The sequence below is a fragment of the Malaclemys terrapin genome, chromosome 8 (genome assembly GCF_027887155.1).
Source record: "Malaclemys terrapin pileata isolate rMalTer1 chromosome 8, rMalTer1.hap1, whole genome shotgun sequence".
Classification (NCBI taxonomy): Eukaryota; Metazoa; Chordata; order Testudines; family Emydidae; genus Malaclemys; species Malaclemys terrapin.
This window is the reverse complement of record NC_071512.1, coordinates 15,521,678-15,548,416: the sequence shown is the minus strand read 5'-3', so window position 1 is coordinate 15,548,416 and position 26,739 is coordinate 15,521,678. Positions and strand designations below refer to the sequence as shown.

At 43.5% G+C, this 26,739-nt stretch overlaps 1 protein-coding gene across 3 annotated transcripts; it reads left to right on the top strand.

Moving 5' to 3' along the window:
- The first annotated feature begins 756 nt into the window (after window positions 1–756).
- Window positions 757–20,977, top strand: ZCCHC10 (zinc finger CCHC-type containing 10). Of its 3 annotated transcripts, none has more exons than XM_054037950.1 (4): window positions 757–785; window positions 9,073–9,234; window positions 14,549–14,590; window positions 18,974–20,977. In XM_054037950.1, the coding sequence occupies exons 1-4, from the start codon at window positions 769–771 to the stop codon at window positions 19,239–19,241; spliced, it is 489 nt and encodes a 162-aa protein (XP_053893925.1). In that variant the 5' UTR covers window positions 757–768; the 3' UTR covers window positions 19,242–20,977. The 3 variants fall into 3 exon arrangements, with proteins under 3 accessions (XP_053893925.1, XP_053893924.1, XP_053893926.1); XM_054037949.1 differs by lacking the exon at window positions 757–785 and adding an exon at window positions 1,092–1,174; XM_054037951.1 differs by lacking the exons at window positions 757–785; window positions 14,549–14,590 and adding an exon at window positions 1,116–1,174.
- Window positions 20,978–26,739: the final 5,762 nt, after the last annotated feature.

The window sequence follows — 26,739 nt, the reverse complement described above, 5'->3', positions numbered from 1 at the left end:
TTTGTGTCCATTTATTTTTTTGCATAGAGACTGTCCGGTTTGGCCAATGTACATGGCAGAGGGGCATTGCTGGCATATAGCAAATTGGTAGATGTGCAGGTGAATGCCCCTAATGCTGTGGCTGATGTGATTATATCTTTTGATGGTGTCCCTTGAATAGATATGTGGACAGAGCTGGCAACGGGCTTTGTTGCAAGGATGGATTCCTGGGTTAGTGTTTTTGTTGTGTGGTCGCTGACATCAAAAACAGACTCCAACAAGAAACTGCAGAATTGGAATTAATTTGCAAACAGGACACCATTAAATTAGGCTTGAATAAAGACTGGGAGTAGATGGGTCATTACACAAACTAAAAACTATTTCCCCATGCTAATTTTCCCCCTACTGTTACTCCTTGTCAACTGTTTGAAATGGGCCATCTTGATGATCACGACAAAAGTTTTTTTTCTCCTGCTGATAATAGCCCATCTTAATTGATTAGTCTTGTTAGAGTTGGTATGCAACCCCCATTTTTTCATGTTCTCTGTGTATATATATATCTTCCTACTGTAATTTCCACTGCATGAATCTGATGAAGTGGGTTTTAGCCCACGAAAGCTTATGCCCAAATAAATTTGTTAGTCTCCAAGGTGCCACAAGAACTACTCGTTCTTTTTGCTGATACAGACTAACACAGCTACCACTCTGAAACCTAAATCCATCAATGTGACACTCAGAAGTGTGAAGAGACCAGCACAAGACCGAAACGAGAGACGGCAACTGGTGCCTATGCACTGTGGGTACAGGTGGGTAAGAGGGGGATGGCCTGCCCGGGGGGCAGTCATGCACATGGCCCAAGGAAGGGCGAGAGGCCCCGGGGGAGAAGGAGACTGGGCAGCAGCTGAGCGCACCAGTGGAACGGCAGGGAGCAGCACCAGCCAATAGGTAGGCCTCCCCCCACCCCCGGAGGAGTAGAGCTGTGGTGGATGACGGGCCCCAACGCGCGTCCGCTCTAGCCGCCTGGCGCCTGGCTCTTTGTGGCAGGCAGCTGCCGGCTTCTCCCCCAATGGGGAAGGAGGAGGAGGGCGGAATTGCCCATCATGCAGCGCGGTGGCCTGTCGTCGGCTCCCCTCACTTTCCGGTCAGGGGCTAAGATGGCGACTCCCATGCACCGACTCATCGCTCGGCGGCAGGCGTGAGTGCGCCGGGCCGGGGGCTAAGGGAGGGTCCCCGGTGACAGCGGATCCCCGAGGGGCTTGTTCTCATGTGGTAGCCCGAGAGGAGCGGGGTCCCGTGGGCAGGGGAGAGGAGGGTTGTCTTGGAGGGGAAGCCTCAGAGACGTGGGCTCTCCTGGGAGGGGGCGCCTCGGCGGGGAGTCCCGGTGGAGTCGGTGATGCCCGTGTGCCTGGGCCCCTCGGGTGGTGCGTGGGGAGGAGAATCGCTTCCTTCACCCATCCCGGAGAGCCTGCAAGTTGGGTGTGGAGCAAGTCCTTCGGGAGGGGGGCGGGTAGTGGTGGCTGGCCAGCCCAGTCACGTACGCCAGGGGCCGTGGGATAGGCGGTGGTGAGGGGCAGTAGATAATGCATTGCATGTGTACAGGACCCTTCATCTCCACAGCTCCTCAGGTGTCTGACGTGCACCTTGCAGCACTGGAGAGTAGCCCTCCCTCCCCCATAGGGGGACAGTCCCACGGGTAAAGGGCCGCAGCATGAGAGCAGATTTTTCTTCTTTTAAAGTTAAGTTGTAAATCTTTCGTTGGAGTGGATAATGAAGTACTTTCTCTCAGAAAGAGCTAATTCTACCCTGTCTGTGAACTGGGACAGGCCTGCTGCTCCCTGATTCTTAAAAACAAATTCTATAATATAGTTTGGAAGATTAAAAGTGAACCATGGTACAGGCCGTTATAGGAATAATAAATACTCTTCACCTCTCTAGTTCCTTGCATCTGAGGATTTCAAAGCTCTTTACAAATGTTAACAAACTAAGAGTTTCACTATCAGCGTGAGATAGTTAAGTACCATTACAGATCAGCCCCCTGATAAACAAAGAGGTTAAATGGGCTTTTTTTCTCCCCCGTTTCAAAGGTTCAGAAAATATTCTGCTTGTTCTTTACACCAGAAATTCAGATCTTGTGTGTCTTGGCAGAGTATGGTGATCGAAGAACTAGTGAAATGATGGTATTACAATAGTCAAGAATGAAAGCTGAATGACTGAGAGAGGAAGGATGTTTTAGTCCGATTGTTTTGAGTAGTTGTTAACACCAATGTCTAATTAATTAATTATGGCATTCTTTCCACAAAATGTTAAAAGTTCAACACCCCCACCTTTCAGTTAAGGTGTGAGAACTCACAATACACACCGCTGGGAGATTCATGAGGTCCACAAGTAAACCAGGAGAAAACACAATATTTTAAATTTTATCAAAAGAAAGGCAGAAAAGAATCACGTCAGGTCTCTTTTATTAACACATCTACAGAAGTGCACAGAAAAAAGCATAAGCCTACATTTTTGTTTTTAAGTTATGCAGGTCACCTTAAAGTAACTTGGCCAAAGTAATTTCAAATGAATTGTTGTTGTTAGGTGCTTTTATAGCCTTTCAAGCCAAGTGAGCTAAAGATAAGCCTAGGGTACCAGTAGATAAAGTACATCAAACGACTGTTTAGGATTTCACTGTAGTTTGTGGGAGTTTGTTCCCTGTAATTATTTGTCATATTTGTCTGTTTCAGATGTGATTAATGGGGCTGGATAGTGTTCTTGCATTTCTTTCTTTTTCCAGGATTACATAGTTTTCTTACTTTTCAGTGGAAAGTTTAATAATTTCTAATGATTTATGGAATAATTATTTCCCTTTCATTTTGGAACAGTTTCTCCATTTCAACTTTTCCTTTTACATATTGGTTATATGTGTTTTGCATTGTGCTACTTATCCCCTAGCTTCCATTTATAGTTTATAGTCACTGATCCCATGTTCAGTATGAGCTTGCCTTAGGCCTTGTCTACAGTACAGAGTTTTGTCAACAAAAGTTATGTCGACACACAAAAAGCGCTATAATAAAAATCGGTATTGCATGTTCACACTCACTCCCTCTTTCAGCAGAGCGCATCCACACTTGGGGCACTGGCATCAACAGTGTGAGCAGTGCACTGTGGGTACGTATCCCACAGTCCAGCTCGACACCTTCTGCCACTAGGTCTTGTGGGAAGGTGGAGCAGATCGTGGCACATCTTGGGACCGGGCTCAATGTCCTGTGATGCATTGCTTTCTGTCCCAGCATTCCATGGGCTTCTGGCTTTCTTTCATGGAATTTTTAATGGCCCTTCTTTGCTGTGCACCCCGGCATCTTTGTGAGAAGAGATGGATCCCGCACTGCTCTCTTATGCTCTGATAACTGTCATGAAGACATCGCGGATGGCAGTGCAGTTAATTGTGACGTTCCTAACTGAAGAAGACTCCCAGTTGCCTGACATGCTGTGTGATATGCATAGGAGCAACTTTAGATTGCTTTTGGCATTCACAGAACAGCTGCAGAGGGTGGACCATTGCTTTTGGGCTCAGGAAACAAGCACTGAATGGTGGGATCGTATTGTCATACAGGTGTGGGATGACAAGCAGTGGCTACAGAACTTTTGGATGCGGAAAGCCACCTTCCTGGAACTATGTGCGGAGCTCTCCCCAGCACTGTGGTGCAAGGACACCAGAATGAGAGCTGCCCTATTGGTAGAGAAGTGTGTGGCAATCATGTGAAAGCTGGCAACTCCAGACTGCTACTGGTTGGTTGCGAATCAATTTGGAATCAGAAAGTCAACTGTTGGGGCTGCATTAATGCAAGTGTGCAGGGCAATTAATCGCATCCTACTACGAAGGACCGTGACTCTGGGAAATATGTGTGAAATAGTGGACGGCTTTGCAGAAATGGGTTTCCCTAACTGGAGGGGTGCTAAGTGGCACACCCGTTCCAATTTTGGCACCAGACCACTTTGCAATGGAGTACATCAATAGGAAAGGGTACTTCTCCATGGTGTTGCAGGCGCTTGGGGATCACCATGGGCGTTTCACTGACATCAACATGGGGTGGTCGAGGAAGGTGCATGACACACGCATCGTCAGGAACACCGGCCGGTATAGAAAGCTACAAGCGGGGACTTTCTTTCCAGACCAGAAGATTACAGTGGGGGATATTGAAATGCCCATAGTGATCCTGGGAGACCCGGCGTACCCCTTACAGCCATGGCTCATGAAACCTTACACAGGAAACCTGGACAGCAGTAAGGAGCGGTTCAACAACAGGCTGAGTAGGTGCCGGATGACTGTGGGATGTGCCTCTGGCAGATTAAAGAAGCGCTGGCAATGCTTTTATGGCAGGTTAGACCTCAATGAGGATAATATTTCTATAGGCATAACTACATGGGGGGAGGGATAGCTCAGTGGTTTGAGCATTGGCCTCCTAAACTCAGGGTTGTGAGTTCAATCCTTGAGGGGGCCACTTAGGGATCTGGGGCAAAATCAGTACGTGGGCCTGCTAGTGAAGGCAGGGGGCTGGACTCGATGACTTTCAAGGTCCATTTTAAGAGATAGGATATTCTTCATTAATTTATTTAATGTATTGCATAATCTTTGTGAAGCGAAGGGTGAAAGGTTTGCTTAGAGGTGGAGTGTTGAGGCAGACTGCTTGGCTGCTGATTTTGAGCTGTCAGAAGGGCCCAGAGTTGGGTAATTTGAATCAGGGAAGCTTTGAGGCAACACTTTGAAAATGAGAACCAATAATGTGTATCTCTGTGATTGGTGCTGCAATGTTACATTTACATGTAGTTTTCCTAGGAAGCAATGGTGACATTTTGGGTATTACATTCTAGTAAGCAAATGGTTAAAATGCCTGTGTATGTACTGGTAGTGCCTGCTATCTCAATTTGTAGGAAACAAATAAAGATGAGTTACTGTTCAAAAACTTGCTTTTATTGCACAAGAAACGACACACACTCACACAAAGATGCTTGGTGGGGAAGGAGGTACCAGGGAAGGGCAGACGTTCAGAGCTGTGTGTAGGTCCAGCTATCGTTTTTAAAGTTGTCAGAGGGAGTGGAGTGAAGGGGAAACTGAGAAGTCCAGGAAAGCAGAAAGGACTGTGCTGGTGGAGTTTGGGGAGGGGTGCATGGAAAAAGGTTCTGAATGTGCTGCAGGGGAGGGCATGCATGCATCTGCTCAGTCTGCAGCATTATTAAGGACTTCAGCATCTGCGTTTGCTCCTCCATGACTTTAAACATCTGCTCAGAAGCATCCATAACAAACTTCTGATTTTCTTTTCTGTCCTGCCTTTCGGCTTCCCTCCACTCCTTGCATTCCCTTTTCTCTGCATTGGAGAAGTGCGATACCCCCTGGAACATGTCTTCTATGCTCTGTTTTGGGCTGCCTTTTGTCGACAAAACTTAGTAGTGTAGACAAGGCCTTAGTCTTGTCCATTTCACTTGTATGAGATTTGCTGTTAGGGCTGTGCTTAGAAATCTGTAGCAGTCTAGTTTGTTTGATCTTTTTCCCCCTCGTTGATTAGACTGCTTTTAGATTTAGATTTTATTTTGGTTTGGGTGGAATTGTCTGCTTTTTTGGTCAGGAGATGAGTGGTGTTGGGACTTGGAAGTGATGGTATGTTTTTGTTTGGTTGTACTATCTAGTTTTCTAGTGTTTTCCAGTAGAGAAGATATGTGCTGGTTTGAGTTGGCACCAAAAGCTGAATGTTTGTTTGTGTTTGCGTGTTCATTAAGTGGAGGAACTGTGCTAGTTCTGCTCACGTATGGCATCTGTGGCAGAGCCAGAAGTCTAAGGCCTGGTTTTGCTTAAAAATTTAGATCAACCTAGCTATGTCGCTCAGGTCTGTGAAAAGTTTTGCATCTTTAGTTAGGTTAGGGGTCGGCAACGTTCGGCACGCGGCTCGCCAGGGTAAGCACCCTGGCGGGCCGGGCCAGTTTTATTTACCTGCTGACGCAGCAGGTTCGGCCGATCGCGGCCCCCACTGGCCGCGGTTCACCGTCCCGGGCCAATGGGGGCGGCGAGAAGCTGTGGCCAGCACATCGCTCGCCCGCGCCGCTTCTCGTCGCCCCCATTGGCCCGGGACGGTGAACCGTGGCCAGTGGGGGCCGCGATCGGCAGAACCTGCTGCGTCAGCAGGTAAACAAACTGGCCCGGCCCGCCAGGGTGCTTACCCTGGCGAGCCGCGTGCTGAACGTTGCCGACCCCTGAGTTAGGTCAACCTAACCCCCAGTGTAGATGCGGTTACATTGATAAAAGAATTCTTCCGTCAACCTAGTTACCTCCTCTTGGAGATTGACTACATTGACCAAAAAAACCCTGGATTCAGTGTACCAAACTTCCTCCTCCTTTGAGCTTCAGTTGAGACAAGGCTGATTTCTGTAGGAGTTGGCAGGGAGTTGATGCAGCAGAAAAATCTTCCTTTTCTACTAATCTCCATGGAGGAATAGGCCGGCGGCATAAGAATCTTCATCTATCTCTAAGCATGTCTAGTAAAACATATATTGCTACAGTATATAGGTGTTTCAGCCCCTCTTCTTAGTGGGGGCTGGAAGCAGTATCTTTCAATTAGTTTGGATACCCCTCCAGCACATGCAAGGTTTTTATGTTACATCCAAACCTATACGGTAAAGTTTTAATAGCAAAGATCTTTTTTAATATTTGTCTATTAAGTGCCATCCACCACATAAAATATCAGTGACGGTTTACTGGCTGTTTGGGGCCTCATTTTGTTTACAACGCCATGTATTCGGTAGTCTAAATACACCTAGTTAGCCCTCAGTTATTTTTTTAACCTTTGTAAAATTTGAAGTAGAGTTATATTAGTAGACTAATGGGGGGCTGACCATTGAGTGCAACATGTGTCTCAAGGCAGTTCAGTATTCACAGACATTCTCTCGGTGGAGTCTAGAAATGGAGCTTGAGAAAATAAAACTTTAAAAAACTTTCAGTAGCCCTAGAATCTTGTTCAGCCTACTTACTAAAAGTACTGTTCCCTACTGAAATTAAATTCTCAAAGTTAATTGTGTGCAATTAATTGTGAGTCTTATTTGTTCCCTATTGAATCTAAATTAGCACCATTTCTCCTTAGGGCTACTACAAGAAGCCAGAGAAGTTTAGTCTCGAAAAGGTGTTGGATGTTATAGACAGGATGACTATTAGAAACTTGATAGACCTGGGAGCCTGAGTAAGTGATGACAAAGGCCAGTGAACCATGCCATTCTTCTGTACCGCAGTAGGTGACTCATAGTTTCACACCAAACCAAAACATCCATCAATGCTAATAGCCTCTCTCTCCTCCTTCCTCCTATCCTCCTCCTATTCACTGTGTCTAAATGCTAAATATGCAGTTAGGAATTTTCCTCTTTCTAGTAGTATGTGGCTGTTGAGTGGCTCTGAATGGACTGAACTTTCTGAAGTGAGTCTTTCAGTTGAGGGAAGGGGGTAAAAGGCAGAGTTGAAAGGCAGCTTGGTGCAATAAATTGAGCAGAAGACTGGGAGTCAGAAAATCCTATTTTTTAATCTTGGCTCTGGCACCAATTTGTGATGTGACCTTGGGTGAGTCACTTAATATCTCTGCTTTAATTTCCTCATTTGTAAAAGGAGACTAATACCTACCTCTCGGGAGTGTAAATATGAATCAAAGTAAAAGTGCTAAATATTTTATTTTAAAGATAAAGAAATTAATGAGGAGTGGGAGGGAAAAATAAAACAGAGGAAACAACTTTAGCTCCCTTCCTGTGTCAGTGAAAAGTTGTTAGTGGGAACTCACTTCTTCAGGATGAGTATATCATCAGAGTCTCCTTTAACCCATATTAAACTGAAAGGAAGTTTTTTCCCTCTGTGATTTCTAGCAAAGTATTGCAAAACTCTCTGACTATTTACCAATGTGGGCTCAAAATTATTCACCCATGTTTACTGTGACGATGGTGAAAAATTAATAGTTTACACCTTCTCAGGAAGCAGGTGAGTAAAATTTTGCATGGCTAACTCTAGTGAATTATGCACGCAGGAAAGTCAGAGTCAGGTTATACTTGGGATGGACAGAGTAAAATGTTACCTTCGAACTTCACATGCCTCAGTTGCATCTTTTGTGATAGCAGTCATTAACTGGCTGCTGAAATTGTAGGATCGCTCTTTAATTTCCCACAAGGAACACAGTGTCCTATTTAGTCTGACATTCTGTTCTGCCTCTAATCACTACACTCCCATGATTTGAAAATTAGGCTGCCCAAAATATTGCAACTAACTGACTCAATGGATAGGAACAGGTTTGTAGGTGCTTGTTTGAAAAAACTATGGAGGCAGGTGCAAATTCTTCGGAGATTGTAACATCGGGTACAATTTACTAACATTTATCTATGTTTATGTAACCATATTGCCCGCTGTTGGTGCAGGAATATAAAACATGCTGCCAAAATATTTGATAGTTTGGGACAAGAATTGTGTTTTCAATAATTGAATTACCTTTGTTCACTGGCTGAAACTTAAGAATTGCTCCACTTCCACTTTTCTTCAAACTCTTTAATAGTTGCTTATGAATTTTAAATTCTGAAGGGAATGGGAAATTATGAACTCCAAGCAGAGTGAGGAAAGATTGAAAGAGAGACCAACCAATAGGAGTTATTAGTCTAAAATGCTGGCCACACACCATTTGCCAATGTGTCAACCAAGAGCAAAGTGTAGTTTAGTCTTTACCACTTCAGCAGAAAGAGACTTGAGAGCTCCAGTTCTGGAATAGAAAAGTGTCTTTGTGTTCATTCTGATAAATAACTGATACAGGAACATTCCAGTAATCACAAAGGACCCAACCCTGCCATTGACTATATGCAGGTATATGCATGTGCTTGTCTGCCCCAATGAAATGCAGGATTGTTCTGACTTGAGAAAAGCTAAAGCACCAATAAATACAGGCAGACAGTTAAAGCTCAAATTAAACAAGACAAATACTTTGTCTTAGGACTGGTATGCTAAAATGCACCATGTAATTTTCAATAGATAGTGTTGATTGTGCTTAAATATCCCAACTTTAAATACAAACCTGCTCTTAAGCAAATTCTGTATTTTTGTAGGGAGGCAAACAAGCAGCATGTGAGATGTCAGAAGTGTTTAGAGTTTGGACATTGGACCTATGAATGTACCGGGAAAAGAAAATATCTGCACAGACCATCAAGGACAGTGGAATTAGCGAAAGCTCTGAAAGAAAAAGAAAACAGACTATTGTTGCAACAAAGGTAAGATCAGCCAGTCTAAGGCTTAAAAACCATTAGCAGAAGTATGTATAGACTGTGTTTGGGAGATTATAGTAGCATGGTCAGTTTTCTTTGCTTGGTTTTTGTGTTCATTCTCTTCAGTCTGTATGTGTAACTCCCATTAACATTAATAGTTGCTGTACGTACATCAGAGGATATACACGTGTATTTGTATCCCACAGTATCCACAGGTTATTTGGTATCTCCCTGTTATAACTTAGGTCAAACAGGTTTTTTAAACAAAAATGGGTCACTGGAATAAAGTCAAAATAAGTAATGGGGCCTTTTTGTAATGGGTCCATTGTTTTCTGGACATCTTGACCACTTACCTTATTACATGTTTACATGGGGCTTAGAAAACAGTTTGTATACATCTTTCCTAGTGTGGGGACAATAAGCATAATTACAAAAGTATGTGATGTGTCATTTTTATAGTCTCACCATAAATGTGTCCACCAACAAAAACATAGGTGCTATGTTAACAGTGTATCAGGAGCATGGTTTTTCCTTGTTTTTAGTTTGAAGAATAAAAAGCAAATAGGGGAGCAAGATATGGATTCATATGTATTGCCAATTTTTTATTCCTAGAAATATCGGGGCTACATCTTATTGGATTAAAAGAACTACATGCTTTGCAGTTTTGACATCTGAGACACCTAGGCAGGTGATACCTGCAACCAAGAAGAAATATCCAAATTGGACTTTGCCTTAATCTGAAGTGTGATTTCACTTAATTCTTGTGGCCCCTAGATAGAATTTTGTTGTTTCTCCCAGTGAAGAAGAATTCAGCACTCAAAACATTTCACCCTTTTAATCAAAAGTGCCTTCAGAGAGAAAATGAAGTCATTTAATGAACTGAGAAGCTTTCCAAAATGTTGAACATAAAGGGATATTTCATATAATTTTTATGTCGATCATCCTCCTAGCTGTTATCATATACTGAATAGCAATGGTACTCACTATCGGTAGCAATGGTAGGAACACTAGCATAGGCAAGAACTAATGGCTGCTGATGTGTTGAACCTTGTGTTGTGTAGACTTGTTTTAAGCAGGGTTAGACAACACAGTGCTTAATGCCATTGGCCAAATGAAGCCCAAGGATTTAAGTATCAAAGGGGTAGCCGTGTTAGTCTGGATCTGTAAAAGCAGCAAAGAGTCCTGTGGCACCTATAGACTAACAGACGTATTGGAGCATGAGCTTTCGTGGGTGAATACCCACCCATGCATCCGAAGAAGTGGGTATTCACCCACGAAAGTTCATGCTCCTATACGTCTGTTAGTCTATAAGGTGCCACAGGACTCTTTGCTGCTTCCAAGGATTTAAGGTTTCTTAAGCATTTTCATTCTAACTTTATTTTTCCCTTTGTCAGTTGCTTATGACTTTCTGAATCTTTATTCTTTTGAGGCTGAAATTTTCTATGCAAGTGTAACATGGACAGATCCCAGTTGTCAGCGGGGGGATCGAACCTGGGATCTCTGAAGCTTAATGCATGAGCCTCTACTGCATGAGCTAAAAGCCTTAACTAAGGCAGTAGCAGCCTCATTAATCTCTAAGTGGTCTCGGTGCCACTGGAGGGGACAGAACACCACACCCAGAAGGTGTGGGGGTTACACAAGGTCTCCACCTAAGGGTTAATTTTCTTTTAAAGTCTGAGCGAAAAATGGTTCGGCCATTTTTAAAAACGTGAGCAGTGTGGAGGAAAATACTTTTATTATTAAAAAAATGTTTTGAACTATTTCTTTTTAAAAGGTTTAATGTGGAAATAGTTTGGCATTATAAAAGTGAAATTTGGTATGCGTTTTAGCACAAGCACTTTTTAAAATAATTATCTGTTTTCTAGAGAAAAGGGGGATGTGATGGGTGTGAGGGTTTTTTTTTAAAAAACTTGATTGGTGTGCATAATTACAGCATAATGAGATTCACTTATGTTATGACCTGTGTACATACTGTTTTTTTTTTGTTTGTTTGTTTGTTTTTTTTGACTTTTCTTAAAAAAACCCCAACAAAAATCTAGGACATTCCATATAAAAACCTACGTAGAACAATATGGTTGTAAAAGTAATACACATTTAAAAGGGCCAAAATTAAAGCCATTGTGTCAGTCTTCACATCTTCATTTTCTGACAAATGTAGTTTTTTAAATGGAATAACTATATATGTAATATAGCCTTGCACTGGCAAACAAGTCCGGTTGTCCAAGACTAGGTAATGTGGGAAAATAATTTTGCACTATGATCCTTCTAGTTAGTTAATAGTTATTGACCTAGATGGAGGTTGTGTGACCTAAAATTGAGGAACTTCAGTACAAAGTAATAATTCTGATTATGAAGCCCTCTAATACATAATGACTGTGTGCTTTTAGACACTAAAATTTATTCAAATTTTGATGCAACATTTGGGACATATTTCCTTGTCCCTACTTGTTAGGCATCAAGTACTGTACAATAGCTGGGGTGAGGAAGGGAAGTGACGTAAGAATGAAATGTAAATATACTTTAAATACTACGAATAATGTTCTTAATGAAGACAATGGAAAAAGAATTTTAAAGGCTTCTAAAATTCTAAAAAATTTGCTGTAGGATTCTAAAAGTGTAAAACTGAATTACCGCTTGTTTAAAAATGTAATACGTTTTATGTAGTACAAAGCTGAGACGTGCAGTACCTCCTCAACATCCTGAGGGCAGACTCCCTGGCTTTTCCATAGTGAATGATGATATAAGTACAGTACCAAATGGAGGCTTAAAAGGTTTAATTCCAGTAGCTGCCAAGTTTTGTGCAACTCTGTGTGATACATGCAAATTACTTAATTTTTCATATTTGTAACTAATTTGCATACCAGCACAGATTCCAGCTGTGTGATTCTGTGTAGGGGAGGAGTGTGGATTTAATGCTCATGCATCTGTAGAGAATTAAGACCTTGGTTTATCTATAGGGCAGCAGCAGACCAATAATACAACAACACAGGTTTGATCCCACAATCTTCAGATCTATGCCATCGTCCTCTACCATGGCAACTATAGGAATAACTGATAGGGGAAAGCTTACTGTTTATCCCCCTTATGAAGCAGATTGTAGAGTGGGAGACAGCACACTTTATTACTGGGTTAGACAACTGCTTGTGAATGTAGGGTATGAAGAGTCCTGATTTGTATTGCTGGCTCTGGGAGCTGAGTATGGTAGAGTAGAGATTGCATAGACTAGTGTAATAGTGTCTCTGTTTGGATCATCTGCAGAGCTTGAACCTGGGAGTTCTGGATTTAAAAGTATGGGTTTCTACCACTTGAGCTCCAGGACAATACACATTAGTATGGAGGCAGTAGCAGACTCATAAATTTCTGTCTTGGTTGGCCACTAGAGTGGGACAAAGAATCCACACTCTGTTATCATGGGTTAGGTTAACACATAATCTAGGCCCTTTCTTCTGAAAGGCATTTTGGCAAATTAGAGACCAGGGTTCTATTCGCAGCTTTGCCTGATGTAAAATGAATGAATGAATAAGTGCCTCCTCTAAGGTGGCACAGGAGGCCCTGATTAGTGAAGGTTGTGGAGGGCACAGAAATAGAGAGAACAATTAGTAAAAGAGTTGGGATTAGAATTTGTGAGCTCCTGGTTTGTAGTTTAGTGAACTCTCTGTATGGCAACTGGGGATTATGTGAGGAAAGCACTCTTCTTGCACACAGACCCATATCTTTTTACCAGTTGTGCGGGAATGCTTGACACCTTGCCTTCTGTCACATAGACCTGCAAAATGCATGAGCATATTGCAGGTCTGTGTGACGGTAGGCAAGTCTGCATTCTCCTTGATGTTACCTAGTACCATTTCATTACAATATTATGTTTTAAAAAAAAAAACCAAAACATTATTTCGGATACTGTATGGATGAGCTCTGTTCTCTAAAATCCAGTGCTGCTCATCTTTTAAGTGAAATGTGAGCAACTGAACTGTAAAAACCAGGAACAGTTTTTGCTTCTATTTATCTAAATTTGCTCCTAATATTAGGCCTTGATTAAGGAAAGAATCCCTTTTTTGGAAAGGTCTTAAATCCATTGGATGTCAAATGGGATGTAAATACAAGCTTAAAGTTAAACATATGCTTAAATGCTTTCCTGATTAGTCAAGTCAAAGTTCTCTGGAGCCAATGGCTCATTGGGCTGCTGTGGTTATATCCGTTTCATAGCCAACAGCATACAAGGGAGTGATGAGGCCAGCTTCACATCAAAGATGGTCAGTTGGGTGATTAGAGGTAACCTTTCAGTGTGAAATCAAGTGACACTCAAATTCCATGCATCTGAAGAAGTGGGTTTTTTACCCACGAAAGCTTATGCCCAAATAAATCTGTTGGTCTTTAAGGTGCCACCGGACTCATCGTTTTTGTGGATACAGACTAACACAGCTACCCCTCTGATACTTGGTACTCAAACCCAGGGTCTTCAGGATTGTAGCTGAGGACCTTAACCACTCAGACACTGCACCTCCCCGAACAGGGATGGAATTAATTACATGCTTAAATACTATGCAAAATAGAGGCCTCGTGTGGTTTACTTCTGCAGTTGGCTGAGAAGGTGATATGACCATATCAATTGAAAAGGGAACAGTCATGGCAAATTTGGCCTAATACTGCTACTTTGTGGAAAGGTTTTCTCAAAAGTTAAGACCAACAGAAATCTCTCCATGGGATTTCCTTTTTAATTCCGAAGGAAAATATTTTGTTAAACAAGCATTTCCCTGCAGTGTTTGAAACCCAAACTTTCTATCAGTGTGTGAATGCATGAGGACCTGAAAGTGAAATAGTTAGATGATGATAATAAAAATGGACTGTTTGTTTTCTTTCTATTGCACAGGAGAGAAATTCATGAAGAGCATAAATGATGAAAACTAATTTAGATTTTGAAAATTTAGTTTTAATAATTTGAGATATTAGGTAAAGAAAACTTGTACACATCTTCTTTTCACACTATCAGTGTGAAAAGAAGACAGAGACACTTTCATTTTAAGGTAGAGAACCCTTAGCAGAAGGTAACTGAGAGTATGGCATACTCAAATACAAAAAAATGTTTAAAAGGGTAAAATACAACAGCTTTTTTTAAGTTATAGGGAATGTCTTCCTCTTGGGTTGAAAAATGGCTGAAAGTGAATGTGCCAAGTGAACTTCAGTCATAACAACCCATTGTTTACTTTTCTGCCAGTGGGATGATGATTTTCTATTATAAACCTCAACTCCACTGTGCACCTGTTTACTTAATTTTTCCCACTGCATTAATCAAAGCCATTGTTTTTCCCCTCCCCTTAATTAGAACTGGAGAAAGTACTGCAGAAAGGAAGACCAAGAAAAAAAGGTATGTGGGAAAAGATTAAAAGTGCAGCTGTTCCAGTGCATGATGTTGCACTCACTGTGGCAGAGGGTAATTTGAAAGAGGGTGTGTGAGATACTGGAAGTAGAAATTGCAAATGAAGGATTTTGTTTGTCACCATTGGCCTCCTCTAAGTAGTCATGCTATGAGCACTTGAAGTTTCTCCAACCCCTTCACCTTCTAATTCTTTGTCTTCACTTTTTCCTCTTTGATCTTCCCTTCTCTACATACTCTTCCTTTTAGTAGAAAAAAATATTCCTTCCTTTGGCTAGAAGGGCATTATTTGTATTTCAAATAACTGCAATAATTGACTACTGTTTTCCAGTTAATAATTGTTCCTTCTCCCCAGCTTGCTGTTCCTTGTCTCTTCCCCATTCCGAACTGCCATCTCCCTCTAAAAGTTTTTCTAGCGACTGTAAACAAAACCAATCCAAACCCAACCAAACAAAGCTATCATTGACACTAAAACTGGGTCTTATGAAGCAGTGATAACGCTGCTGGGAGCCCACAGCTAGACCAGTTTAATTATTGTGTTAGTATAAAAAACGAATAGAACTTTGTTATAAAGTTGCCATTGGTGCTGTCATGTGTTCCATATCTGCGAGCAACATTTTTGTGTGACAGTCCCTAATGGAAATATGGTCTAACTGTCTTCTCCCACTTCTAGCTTAATGCCTCCTTTATTGCTGCTCTGCTGATTGGAACAGCCACCCACGCTCCATTTCGGAAAACGCCCTCTGTCTCAAAATCCCTCCTTTAAAGGAGACGTGCAAAGGATTTTAAAATATTGGTCAGGTGCCCTTTTCTTTGCATCTTTATGATATACACCTCTACCCAGATATAACGTGACCCGATATAATATGAATTCGGATATAACCCGGTAAAGCAGCGCTCCGGGGGGGGGCAGGGCTGTGCACTTCGGTGGATCAAAGCAAGTTTGATATAACCCGGTTTCACCTATAACGCAGTAAGATTTTTTTGGCTGGTTTAACTGGTGGATTTCTTGGTGAGCTCTCAGCTCAGCTGAAGAAGCAATGTTTTTTTATTAAAGACATCCTTTTATTTTGGCAAAAAGATTTTAGACTTTAGTTTTACATTGACAGACCCATATTTTTTGCTTTGCAGATCACCTTTAAAACATTACACATTCTTGGTTTGAATTGTTTTCTCACGTGTAATAGGCCTCCTCAGATCCAACCACAGTATTCATTTATTTGCCTATAAAGCATCACGTACACTTACTATGCATTAGGAAGAATTAAATACAAAAATACTCAACTCAGCATGTTGTTGTATACTTAAAATCCTGAAGTTAAGAGATGCAGAAGTTAAGGTTCCAGTAGCATTGCTACAGGCTTAACCAGAAAAATACGAAATGACAAAACTCCTGCAATTGTGCCCCATAGCTTTTAGGTTGCTTTGGGCTTTCTTGTGCCCACACTAGCTCTTACCACCTCCCTCATGGCACTCTTTTGGAAGGTAGATTGCAAACCCCAAGACACTTGATCTTTGACTCTGGCTGATTCTGCCTCCTTTGATCCATGAGTCTACTGCTTATTCTGATGCACTTATCTGTATCTAGTGTGCAGTATCAGAGATCTGATTCGGGTTGCCTTATATAAAAACTCATTTTATTGATATATTATTGAAATGGAATTTCAAAATCAATGCATCTATTCATAGAATCATAGAATATCAGGGTTGGAAGGGACCTCAGGAGGTCATCTAGTCCAATCCCCTGCTCAAAGCAGGACCAATTCCCAACTAAATCATCCCAGCCAGGGCTTTGTCAAGCCTGACCTTTAAAAACCTCTAAGGAAAGAGATTCCACTACCTTCCTAGGTAACCCATTCCAGTGCTTCACCACCCTCCTAGTGAAAAAGTTTTTCCTAATATCCAACCTAAACCTCCCCAACTGCAACTTGAGACCATTACTCCTTGTTCTGTCATCAGGTACCACTGAGAACAGTCTAGATCCATCCTCTTTGGAACCCCCTTTCAGGTAGTTGAAAGCAGCTATCAAATCCCCCCTCATTCTTCTGCAGACTAAACAATCCCAGTTCCCTCAGCCTCTCCTCATAAGTCATGTGTTCCAGCCCCCTAATCATTTTTGTTGCCCTCCGCGGGACTCTTTCCAATTTTTCCACATCCTTCTTGTAGTGTGGGGCCCAAAACTGGACACGGTACTCCAGATGAGGCCTCACCAATGTCGAATAGAGGGGAATGATCACGTCCCTCAATCTGCTGACAATGCCCCTACTTATACAGCCCAAAATGCCGTTAGCCTTCTTGGCGACAAGGGCACACTGTTGACTCATACCCAGCTTCTCGTCCACTGTAACCCCTAAATCCTTTTCTGCAGAAAATTATTCAGATACTGCAGACAGCATCATACGGCAGTGAGAAAGCTTGTGTTACAAAATATGAAAAAAAAGTCTAGAGCATGATCTAAACGTTACTTTTCTTGCTTTACCTAAACCATGTGTGTATCTCTGCCTGTTCCAAGGAAGTAAATTTCTTCATCTGTCCCAACAATTCATCCCCCTTGTGTAACCAAACCACAGACTATATATTATGTAACCTTCTGAAAGCAAGTACAGTAGAACCTCAGAGTTACGAACACCTAGGGAATGGAGGTTCTACGTAACTCTGAACAAAACATTATGGTTGTTCTTTCAAAAGTTTACAACTGAACATTGACTTAATACAGCTTTGAAATTTTACTATGCAGAAGAAAAATGCTGTTTTCCCTTTATTTTTTTAGTAGTTTATGTTTAACACAGTGCTGTACTGTATTTGCTTTTTTTTTTTGGTCTCATCTCTGCTTCAGTCTGATTGCATAATTCTGGTTCCAAATGAGGTGTGTGATTGACTGGTCAGTTCGTAACTCTGATGTTTGTAACTCTGAGGTTCTATTGTAGATGATTTTCTGCTTCCTATCCTTGGCCCTTGCCCTCTCCCCGAAAATCTTTCCATCAAGGGAATAGCTATTAGGCATTATCTGCAAGTACCCACTCTACTACCTATGTAGTGATCCGTCCTAATGATTCCGAACACCACTTTAAGATGTGGCTTCTATTAGCTTATTTTCTGGAGATTCCTTCCTGAGCAGCTGTAAATAAACTGCCCTCAATGGAAAAAACAGCTGTTTGGGGGGGGGGAGGGGAGGGAAATACAGATAACAGATGTATATTAAGTTGTTAATGGCTCAGAACATCCTAACACATGGCTCCACGAATGTCAATTTGACACAACTGTGGATGCACAATGAGGCAGAGTTAATGTAGCTGTTATAACTTTAGCTTATGAATTTCCTGACTTAGTGATTTTCAGCGAAGCACCTTTAATGTTATGATTGCATTTAATTTCCTTTTTTCTGGAGAAAGGCGAACCTATGCTTAATATTTCTAGCACTTTACATAGTACCAGTTAGGGATGACATTCAGTTGACTGAATGGAATGAGAGCAAGGTGAGCTAACACCTTTGTTTTTTGGCTGAGGTATCTTTGGAAAACCTGTGTTGTTCATTTTTGGCACTTAGTAGCATTGTCCATACCAAAACCTCAAACTGCTTAGGAGTGGTAGCGCATCTGTGGTAGCTGCATCTTAATGGGAAAACGACTGATTTTTAAAAATCAAAATGAAAGCTTGGAGTTTGCAGAATATGAATTCAGAAAAATGGCAGACCGTGCAGGACTTCATGATATTTACCCCCATATTCATGTTTTTCCTGGCCCTTGATAATGCTATTTTTAAAGGATTTGTTTTTTCTGAAAGTTTCACTGAGATTATTAAAATCTCCATCTCACAAAATGTTACTGTAGTGGTGGGTACGTTGGATTCCTTCTCCATCAGTAACTTGGGAGCAGCATCCCTTGGGTGAAATTCTGTCCCACTGAAGTCAATAGTAAAATTCTCATTGACCTCAGTGGGGCCAGAATTTCATCCAGGGAGCATGTACAATAATGGCAAAGGAACAGACCTTCATTAAGCTTTTCTAAAATCTTAGTTGTTGTCCAGTCACTTTTTCCTATCACTTAAAACTTTTATTCTCTCTCTCCCACTCTAACCAAACAAAGACCCCAGTCCTCAGTAAGGATGATACCCATACCAAGTTTCAAACCTTTGCCTTTTCTCCTGTAGTTCTGTTTTGTTTTACGATGGGGAAGTATGTATTATACTGTCCCATTACTCAAATGGCTTAAGGGTATTTGTTCAAAACAGAATCAAGAAAGCGGGGGAAATACCACCTTCAGACAGAGTCACGTCTGGAAGACTGTAATGAACGTTGTTTTTTGTAGTGGTCTGTTCAGTGACCACTGTACTGGGAAGAAAATCTCTCATCTGTCCTTTTCATGTTTCTTGCAGGTCTAAGAGCGTCACCAGTTCCAGCAGCAATAGCAGCATCAGTTCAGCTACTGATTCTTCATCCGAGAGTGAAGATTCCTCTTCCTCCTCTTCTTCTGATGACAGCGACAGTGACGAAAGCTCCTCCACTTCCTCATCCTCCCCATCTTCAAGTAGTTCTTCCTCTTCCTCAGACTTCGAGTCAGATTCTAGTTCCTCCAGTAGCAGCAGCACCAGCACAGACAGCAGCTCTGATGATGAGCCACCGAAGAAAAAGAAGAAGAAATAGTGTGGTGCCATGTTCGGTGACAATGTAGGACTGGTATTAGCGAACGATAATGTCATTCTCTAAGGAGGTTTTGAATACATTATTGCCAAACAGCTTAACTGGTTAAAATTTCTACAGTTTAAAACTTTCTAAGTGTTTTACATATTCGGTCATAGGACATAAAAAGGTATTACATGGCAAGTGAGACTTATTGAAAGAGTATTTTTGTGGTTAATCCTTTAATGGGAAATTTTACTTTTTTAGTTTAAAAATCTGTCATCAGATTTGTTTATATGACCTAAAGTCCAGTAACCCTAATGTTTACATGCCAGAGAGCAAAACCTTCTTGTTTCAGATTGTGCTGTATATGTCATATACTGACCCTCTGTTTACAGCAGTGTCATTTATGTTTTAGAAAATCCTGTAAACTAGTTAAGGAGGAAGAGGAATAAGAGCTTCTAACACCAGTGGCTGCGTAGTATTCGAATAGCATTACCATTATCTGGCTAAACTGAATGCACAGTATTGCTCAGAGGATGACTTCCATCCCTTTGCTGAGAAATATATTATACTTTCTTGCTCAGCTTTTCTCAAATGACTTTTCCTGAGATTTCCAGGTCAAAGGTTAATTGCAACATAAAACCTTTATTAGTGCTAATTTGTTAGAGATCCATATGCTGTTTGTACTGTACAAAGGCTTTAGCTAGTCTTTTCAACTTTGCCTGTTTCCTGAGTTCATGGGACTGTAACATTCTCTGAGACAAAGAATGTCTCTTGCAGCAGTAGCATCGGAATAAGACGAGGGTTACGGGGGGGGGAGAGGGGTGAATCATAATAACTAATGCTGCTTAGGAGTTTCATCTTTGTGCCTTTTTTATAAAATTTAAATGTATCCTAAAAAGAGAGGGGCCATAGTGGTTCTTCCCTCCCCGCCCCCCCCCCAACCCCCGAACTCATTTAGCTTTCCACACAGAATATGAGTTGGAGAAATGGTAGTAACATAAATATAATTGAGACATTATTTTCAAAGCAAGGACAAAAAGCTATTTTCATTGGAAGTTTAGTAAGAAAAAATGAGTCACCTTTAAATATAGTTCCCAAAAGGAAGATATTTCCCTTTTGCTATTTTTGCAAAATTATTGTGTAGTGTAAGATTGCCAATTTGCGTTTGTTGGGCACATGGCACCTGGCATTATAGTTTGCAGTATAAAATGATTATTTGGCTCAGTCCATTATTTTTACATGACAAGTTTGTGCACATTTGTGAAAGAAATGGAAGAGGCATATTAGCCAAAAATTCCACCAAACAAACATCACAACCCTGCATACTGCAAGATGTCTTTTGCAAGTTGCTAAATAGAACTAATTTGCTGTTGTGGTGAATTTAAGCAGATGGCATTAGTCATTTAATTTTGTGATGCAGTCTCCTTTTCAATTTCTTATTGATGGAGTTCCCTTTTTTTGGGAGGGGGCATCATATGTGAAAGAAAATTCTTAGATATCCTGGTTTAGGTAAAATATAGTAATTAAACTATTTTTTATATTTTTATGGAAAAAGTAGTGTGTAGAATTACTTTTGAATAAAATGTGCTTCTATTTAAATGTTTGAAAATATGTATGTTGTGTGTTTTAGTCTGTAATCATTATTGAGTTTTACAGAACATCCTGAAGACTGTAAATAAAACTACCAGGAAATTGTTTGTCATCTTAGAGAATGTACCATTTAATGGGAAAAGTTAATAAATTATTAAACACTGTTTGCTAAGTTTATATTCATTGGAAGTCCACTGAACTGCAAATTTACTGATATGGTAGAGATTGAGGACAATAACTTTAGAAAATGGGCACACTTGGCGATCCAAGAAGCTGTCTGCAGGAGATAAGACGAAACAATACAACTGCTAAAGAAATTAAGAAAACCTATGTTTAACTTCTGGTTTATTGGTCCCTGAGCTGAGAGGTCTAAGGAGACAGTACGCTATTTCTCAGGACACTTTATATCATTCAGCAGTGATTAAGTGATAGGCCATGAAAGGAACTTCTTCCAATACTTTATAGCCAGAAACAAAGTGGCTTTTTATTTATTTTATTTAGTTTAGATCACTTGCTCTTAGATGTGATATTTCTGCTTAATTTTAAATCCATGCTCCGTTCTGTTTTATTTATCCCCAGCCATTTTTATCTTAGAGGGCAAAACCCGCCAGCCTGACCAGAGCTTTCAGCCATCCAACTCTTACTAGCTCAACTCCTCATTTGCTATTAAAAGGATCCTTTATTTCACTTTGATTCTACAAGGAAAGGTATTTCTTTAATCACCATCTTCCAAAGCTCTAAATTAGGCACAAATTATCATTAATTTACAAAGATTACTAACTAGAAATTGTTACATTTACTCAGTAGTTATTGAGACCTGTACTGCTTTAAACTGGCTCAATTTAATGCCTCCCCATTACAAGTAAAACTGCCATTACTAATTGAACTGAAGCAATTGATGCAGTCTAGTGGAAGAATAGCCTGAGGAGAAGTATCATATTTCAAGGGGAAACATTGCTGATGGGTGGAAAAACAAAAGGCACAGGCAACTTGATTTTCTTGTTTGGAGTTTTATTAAATCAAACATTTGTGAGAGCTGGACTTAGATTTTTGGTGCCCTAACTGAGATCATGTAAGAGGGCTGTATGTGAGATGGATTTGTAGATGGGATTTTCACGCATAAATTGGAATTTCTCTCTTTTTAAAGTGAACTTCTTAAATTAAATTATACTGAACATCCTATCCTCATTCATGGGTCAAACTGAGTTTATCCAAAAAAAAATATTCTCCCAAGCCCTGTTCTCCTCTCACTTGAGATGCCACTCAAAGCTGCTTGTGCAGATCTTCACAAGTTAATTTATCCTGAACTTTCTTGTATGGCTTGATCACCAGTAAAATAATCAACTTGATTTTTTGAAAAACGAAGGATTTAAAAGGGATATTCTGTCAAAGTGAAAACTTTAAAAAAAAAAAAAAAAAAAAAAAATCAGACTGCAAATTTAAAAATGCTTCCAGCTTTTTTCTGCTCCTCTGTTGATGTTTATAATGGTATTTTCATCAAAGGAGAAACTGCGTATACACAAAGTGCTATTAAATGCACAAAGTAAATAAACTGCAAAAACAGATTTCTTTTCTTTGCAAGCACTTCCAAGTTATAGGAACCTACAGGGTTACATTTGACTATAGATGTTACAACATTTTCAGGCAATTAGGATTTTGTTTCCTCCTTGATAGTATTTTTGAATAATGTTGATATTTAAATTATAATAAAGCCTCAGATTCAATACCCTGTTGAAATGCAGTTGTCTCAGAGTTATTGTGTCAGGCTGGCAGTAGACTTGGGCATCCATTCTTATCTTTTTACATTCTGCTCACTATTTGAGGGGTCTTTGCAACCGTATGGGATAGAGACTGGGCCTGTTTTCACGGTGGTCTGTGAATGCTGACAGGGGAGTGTTCTGGGATAGTTTGCATTGCAGGATGGGATCTGCCCGAGGGCGCATACCTGAGTGTGTAACATGAGAACCCAGGAAGGGGTTGAAGGGGAGGCGACTCCTTAGCCCAGGAAACTGAACAAAGGCTGTGGGAGGGGTCGCTGAAGGCAGAGTGCTGGAAGCAGGCAGGGAGAGAGGGCTGGGGGGCAGAAATGGCTCTGACCTCCCAAGGGGGGCTGGGCTGGAATGCCCGGGGACCCCAAAATGGACCTAACTGAGGGGGTCCCTGTTGTCTGTGCCTGCAAGACCTGTCTTGGACTGTATTCCTGTCATCCAAATAAACCTTCTGCTTTACTGGCTGGCTGAGAGTCATGGTGAATCGCAGGAAGCCGGGGGTGCAGGGCCCTGAGTCCCCCAATACTCCGTGACAACTGGTGGCAGCGGTGGGATCTACTGCACCCCGTGGACGGCGCTTCCTGCAGTAAGTAACTGGGGAGCAGTAAAACAAAGGGGGATTAACGGGGACCAGGCGTGCTGAAGAGTAAGAAAAAGACGGTTATTACCCCTGGGAGTGTGTGACCAGCGAAAAGGACTTTTGCAGTAACAGGGTCCCCCGGGGGGATCGCAGCGAGTGGTCCCAGGGGCGGAGGAGTCTGCAGCTCGACCCTGGCAAAGAGGTGGTGACCTCGAGAAGGGCTGGCACACTAGGGGGCCCCCTGGGAACTGTGGGGAGCTGTGAGCACACAGGCCGGTGAGTGGCCAGCAGAAAGATGTATGCCAAGCGGCTTAAGAGCGACCTGGTGGAGCTGTGCAAGCAGAGGCGGCTGCGCATTGGGAGGCTCACCAAAGAACAGCTCATTGCCCAGCTGGAGGCGGAAGATCGCGCGAATAAACTAATCCCTGTGTCTCAGGGAAGCAGCCTGGCAAATGCAGCGCAGGCACCAGTGTCTGTCCCAGCTGGGAGTGGTCAGCCGGCTGCTGAGGGCTTCCCGAGACCCCTCCTTCCTATGCCTAGGAGAAGGGTGGGGAGGAGCCCAGCAAATACCGAAGGCGCCGTGAACCCCCCGGCCAGCAGGGGGTCCCCCCGGCGAAGCTCGCCGGCCAGCAGAGGATCCTCCCGGCGGCGTTCGGCATCCGGGGAGCGGAATTGGCTGAAATGGAAGAAAAAGCTAAAACTAAGAGAGCTGGAGGATCGTGAACAACAAAAACAGCATAAACGGAAGGAGAAAGAAAGACAGCGTCAGCATGAACGGGAGGAGAAAGAAAGACAGCATCAGCGTGAACGGAAGGAAAATGAGAAACAGAGACAGGAAAATAAGAGACAGCGTCAGCATAACCTGGAACTGGCGAAATTGAAGGGCAGCAAACCCCCGGCTGCGGTGAGTAAGGGAGGACCCAGGACTGCACGGAGCTTTGATAAGTGCATCATGGCCCCATACAAGGAGGGGAAGGACATAAATGACTTCCTGGAGGCCTTTAAGACGGCCTGCGAGCTGCACCGTGTGGACCCCGCGGACAAACTCCGGGTCCTTACCCCCTTACTGGACCCCAAATCCGTGGCATTGTACCGCCAACTGGGAGAGGCAGAGAAAGGGGACTACAAACTATTCAAAAGGGCCCTGCTACAAGAGTTTGGGCTGACTCCTGAGATGTACCGGGAAAGGTTCCGGAGTCAAGATAAAACCCCTAATATCTCATATCTGCAACTAGCCGCCCGCATGGAAGGATACGCCAGCAAGTGGGCTGGTGGGGCCCAGACGAAGGAGAACCTGATTAAACTGCTGGTACTGGAGCAACTGTATGACCGGTGCCCATCCGACCTGAGGCTGTGGTTGGTGGACAAAAAGCCAGAGAACCCGCGACACGCCGGGCAGCTGGCTGATAAGTTTGTAAAGAGCCGGTCAGGAAATAAAAGGGAGGAGTCCCAAAGGAACAGTCCCACCACAACGCAGAGAAAAAGTCACCATGGGACCTCCCCATGGAAAAATACAGAAAAAACCCATCAGAGGGGAGCATCCGGCATCAGAACCATCCGACCTACTCAAGGGGACCCATGGGACATGGGCTGCTACCACTGTGGCCAAAAGGGCCACATACGGGCCCAGTGCCCTAGGCTCAGGAACAGACTGAGCAGACCAAACCCACAGAGGGTTAACTGGGTAGAGACCCAGCCCGGCGAAAGGCAGCATTCCCAGGAAAGAGGGGCTGGCAGAGTACCACCTGCTAAGGAGGGAGGAGAGCTCCAGGCCAGCTCCTCTAGGGGGCTGGATGCTCCAGACTCAGGGTTTTTGGTTTATATGGTAGGCGCGGGGCTGTCCCTCCGGAAAGAGTACCTTGTTCCCCTGAAGGTGGATGGGAGGAAGGTCAATGGATACTGGGATACGGGCGCAGAGGTAACGCTGGCCCGGCCCAAGGTGGTGGCCCCAGATCAGGTGGTGCCCAACACCTACCTAACCCTGACGGGGGTGGGCGAAACACCAGTCAAAGTACCCGTGGCAAGGGTACACCTGAAGTGGGGGGCCAAGGAGGGCCCCAAGGATGTGGGGGTACACCCGTATTTGCCCACTGAGGTATTAATGGGGGGGGACCTGGAGAACTGGCCAAGCAACCCCCAAAAGGCACTGGTTGTGACCCGCAGTCAGAGCCGGCGAGGGGCACTGCGCCCTGGCCTTGGGGGGGGTGCCTTGCCTGAGGCGCAGGACCCTAACCTGGTGGGGAGGGAACGCCCAGGGACACGGCTCAGGAAGGCTGCAGCTTCAGGCCCAGCGGGCGAGAAAGAGCAGGTGGCCATCCCCGTCCCAGCTGCTGAGTTCCAGGCCAAGTTACAGAAAGATCCCTCCTTGCGGAAGATAAGGGACCTGGCCGACCTCAATGCGGTACAGACCATGGGACGAGGTGGCCGGAAAAGGTTCCTGTGGGAGAAGGGGTTCCTGTACCGAGAATGGGCTCCCCCAGGAAAAATGGAGTCAGGGGGGATCAGAAGGCAGCTGGTGGTACCCCAGAAGTATCGCCGCCAGCTGCTGTGCCGGGCCCATGACATTCCCCTCTCAGGGCACCAGGGAACCTGGCGTACCCAGCAAAGGCTGCTACGGAGCTTTTACTGGCCTGGGGTCTTTGTTACTGTCCGACAGTACTGCGAATCCTGTAACCCCTGTCAAAGGGGGAGGAAGGCCTGGAACAAGGGAAAAACAGCTTTAGGACCCTTGCCCAGCATAAAGGATCCTTTCCAGAGGGTGGCCAAGGTTAAAAGGGCGGCTCTAAACCAAAAGAGCCCAAAGCACAGACCTCCAGACTGGAGCGCTGGAAGAAGACCACAGCCCAGTTGAAGCCCCAGAGGTATGGGGGTGGGAAAAGGGCGCAGGCCGCATAAACCTTCCCACATGCGAACTGCGAGTGCCATCAAGCACCCCCAACCTAAGGGGGGGCGTAAAACTGAAGGGGCCTGGTATAATTCTCACCAAGGAATGGGAGAAATGCGGGGGCATCCATGGGAACGGGGGTAGGTTCGAACTTCCCCGGGTCACTGGCTAAAGTGACCCTGCTCAGTTCGGTCTCGAAGGGGGGAGAGATGTGACGAACTGGGCCTGTTCTCACGGTGGTCTGTGAATGCTGACAGGGGAGTGTTCTGGGATAGTCTGCATTGCAGGATGGGATCTGCCCGAGGGCGCATACCTGAGTGTGTAACATGAGAACCCAGGAAGGGGTTGAAGGGGAGGCGACTCCTTAGCCCAGGAAACTGAACAAAGGCTGTGGGAGGGGTCGCTGAAGGCAGAGTGCTGGAAGCAGGCAGGGAGAGAGGGCTGGGGGGCAGAAATGGCTCTGACCTCCCAAGGGGGGCTGGGCTGGAATGCCCGGGGACCCCAAAATGGACCTAACTGAGGGGGTCCCTGTTGTCTGTGCCTGCAAGACCTGTCTTGGACTGTATTCCTGTCATCCAAATAAACCTTCTGCTTTACTGGCTGGCTGAGAGTCATGGTGAATCGCAGGAAGCCGGGGGTGCAGGGCCCTGAGTCCCCCAATACTCCGTGACAGGCTGGCAGTAGACTTGGGCA

What these genes read in the sequence shown, in the direction of transcription:
- ZCCHC10 (XM_054037949.1), top strand. Translation starts at nt 1,134, where the DNA reads ATGGCGACTCCCATGCACCGACTCATCGCTCGGCGGCAGGC. An exon ending in AGACTATTGTTGCAACAAAG is followed by an intron (nt 9,235 to 14,548) that starts GTAAGATCAGCC and finishes CCCCTTAATTAG; the next exon opens with AACTGGAGAAAGTACTGCAG. An exon ending in AGGAAGACCAAGAAAAAAAG is followed by an intron (nt 14,591 to 18,973) that starts GTATGTGGGAAA and finishes TGTTTCTTGCAG; the next exon opens with GTCTAAGAGCGTCACCAGTT.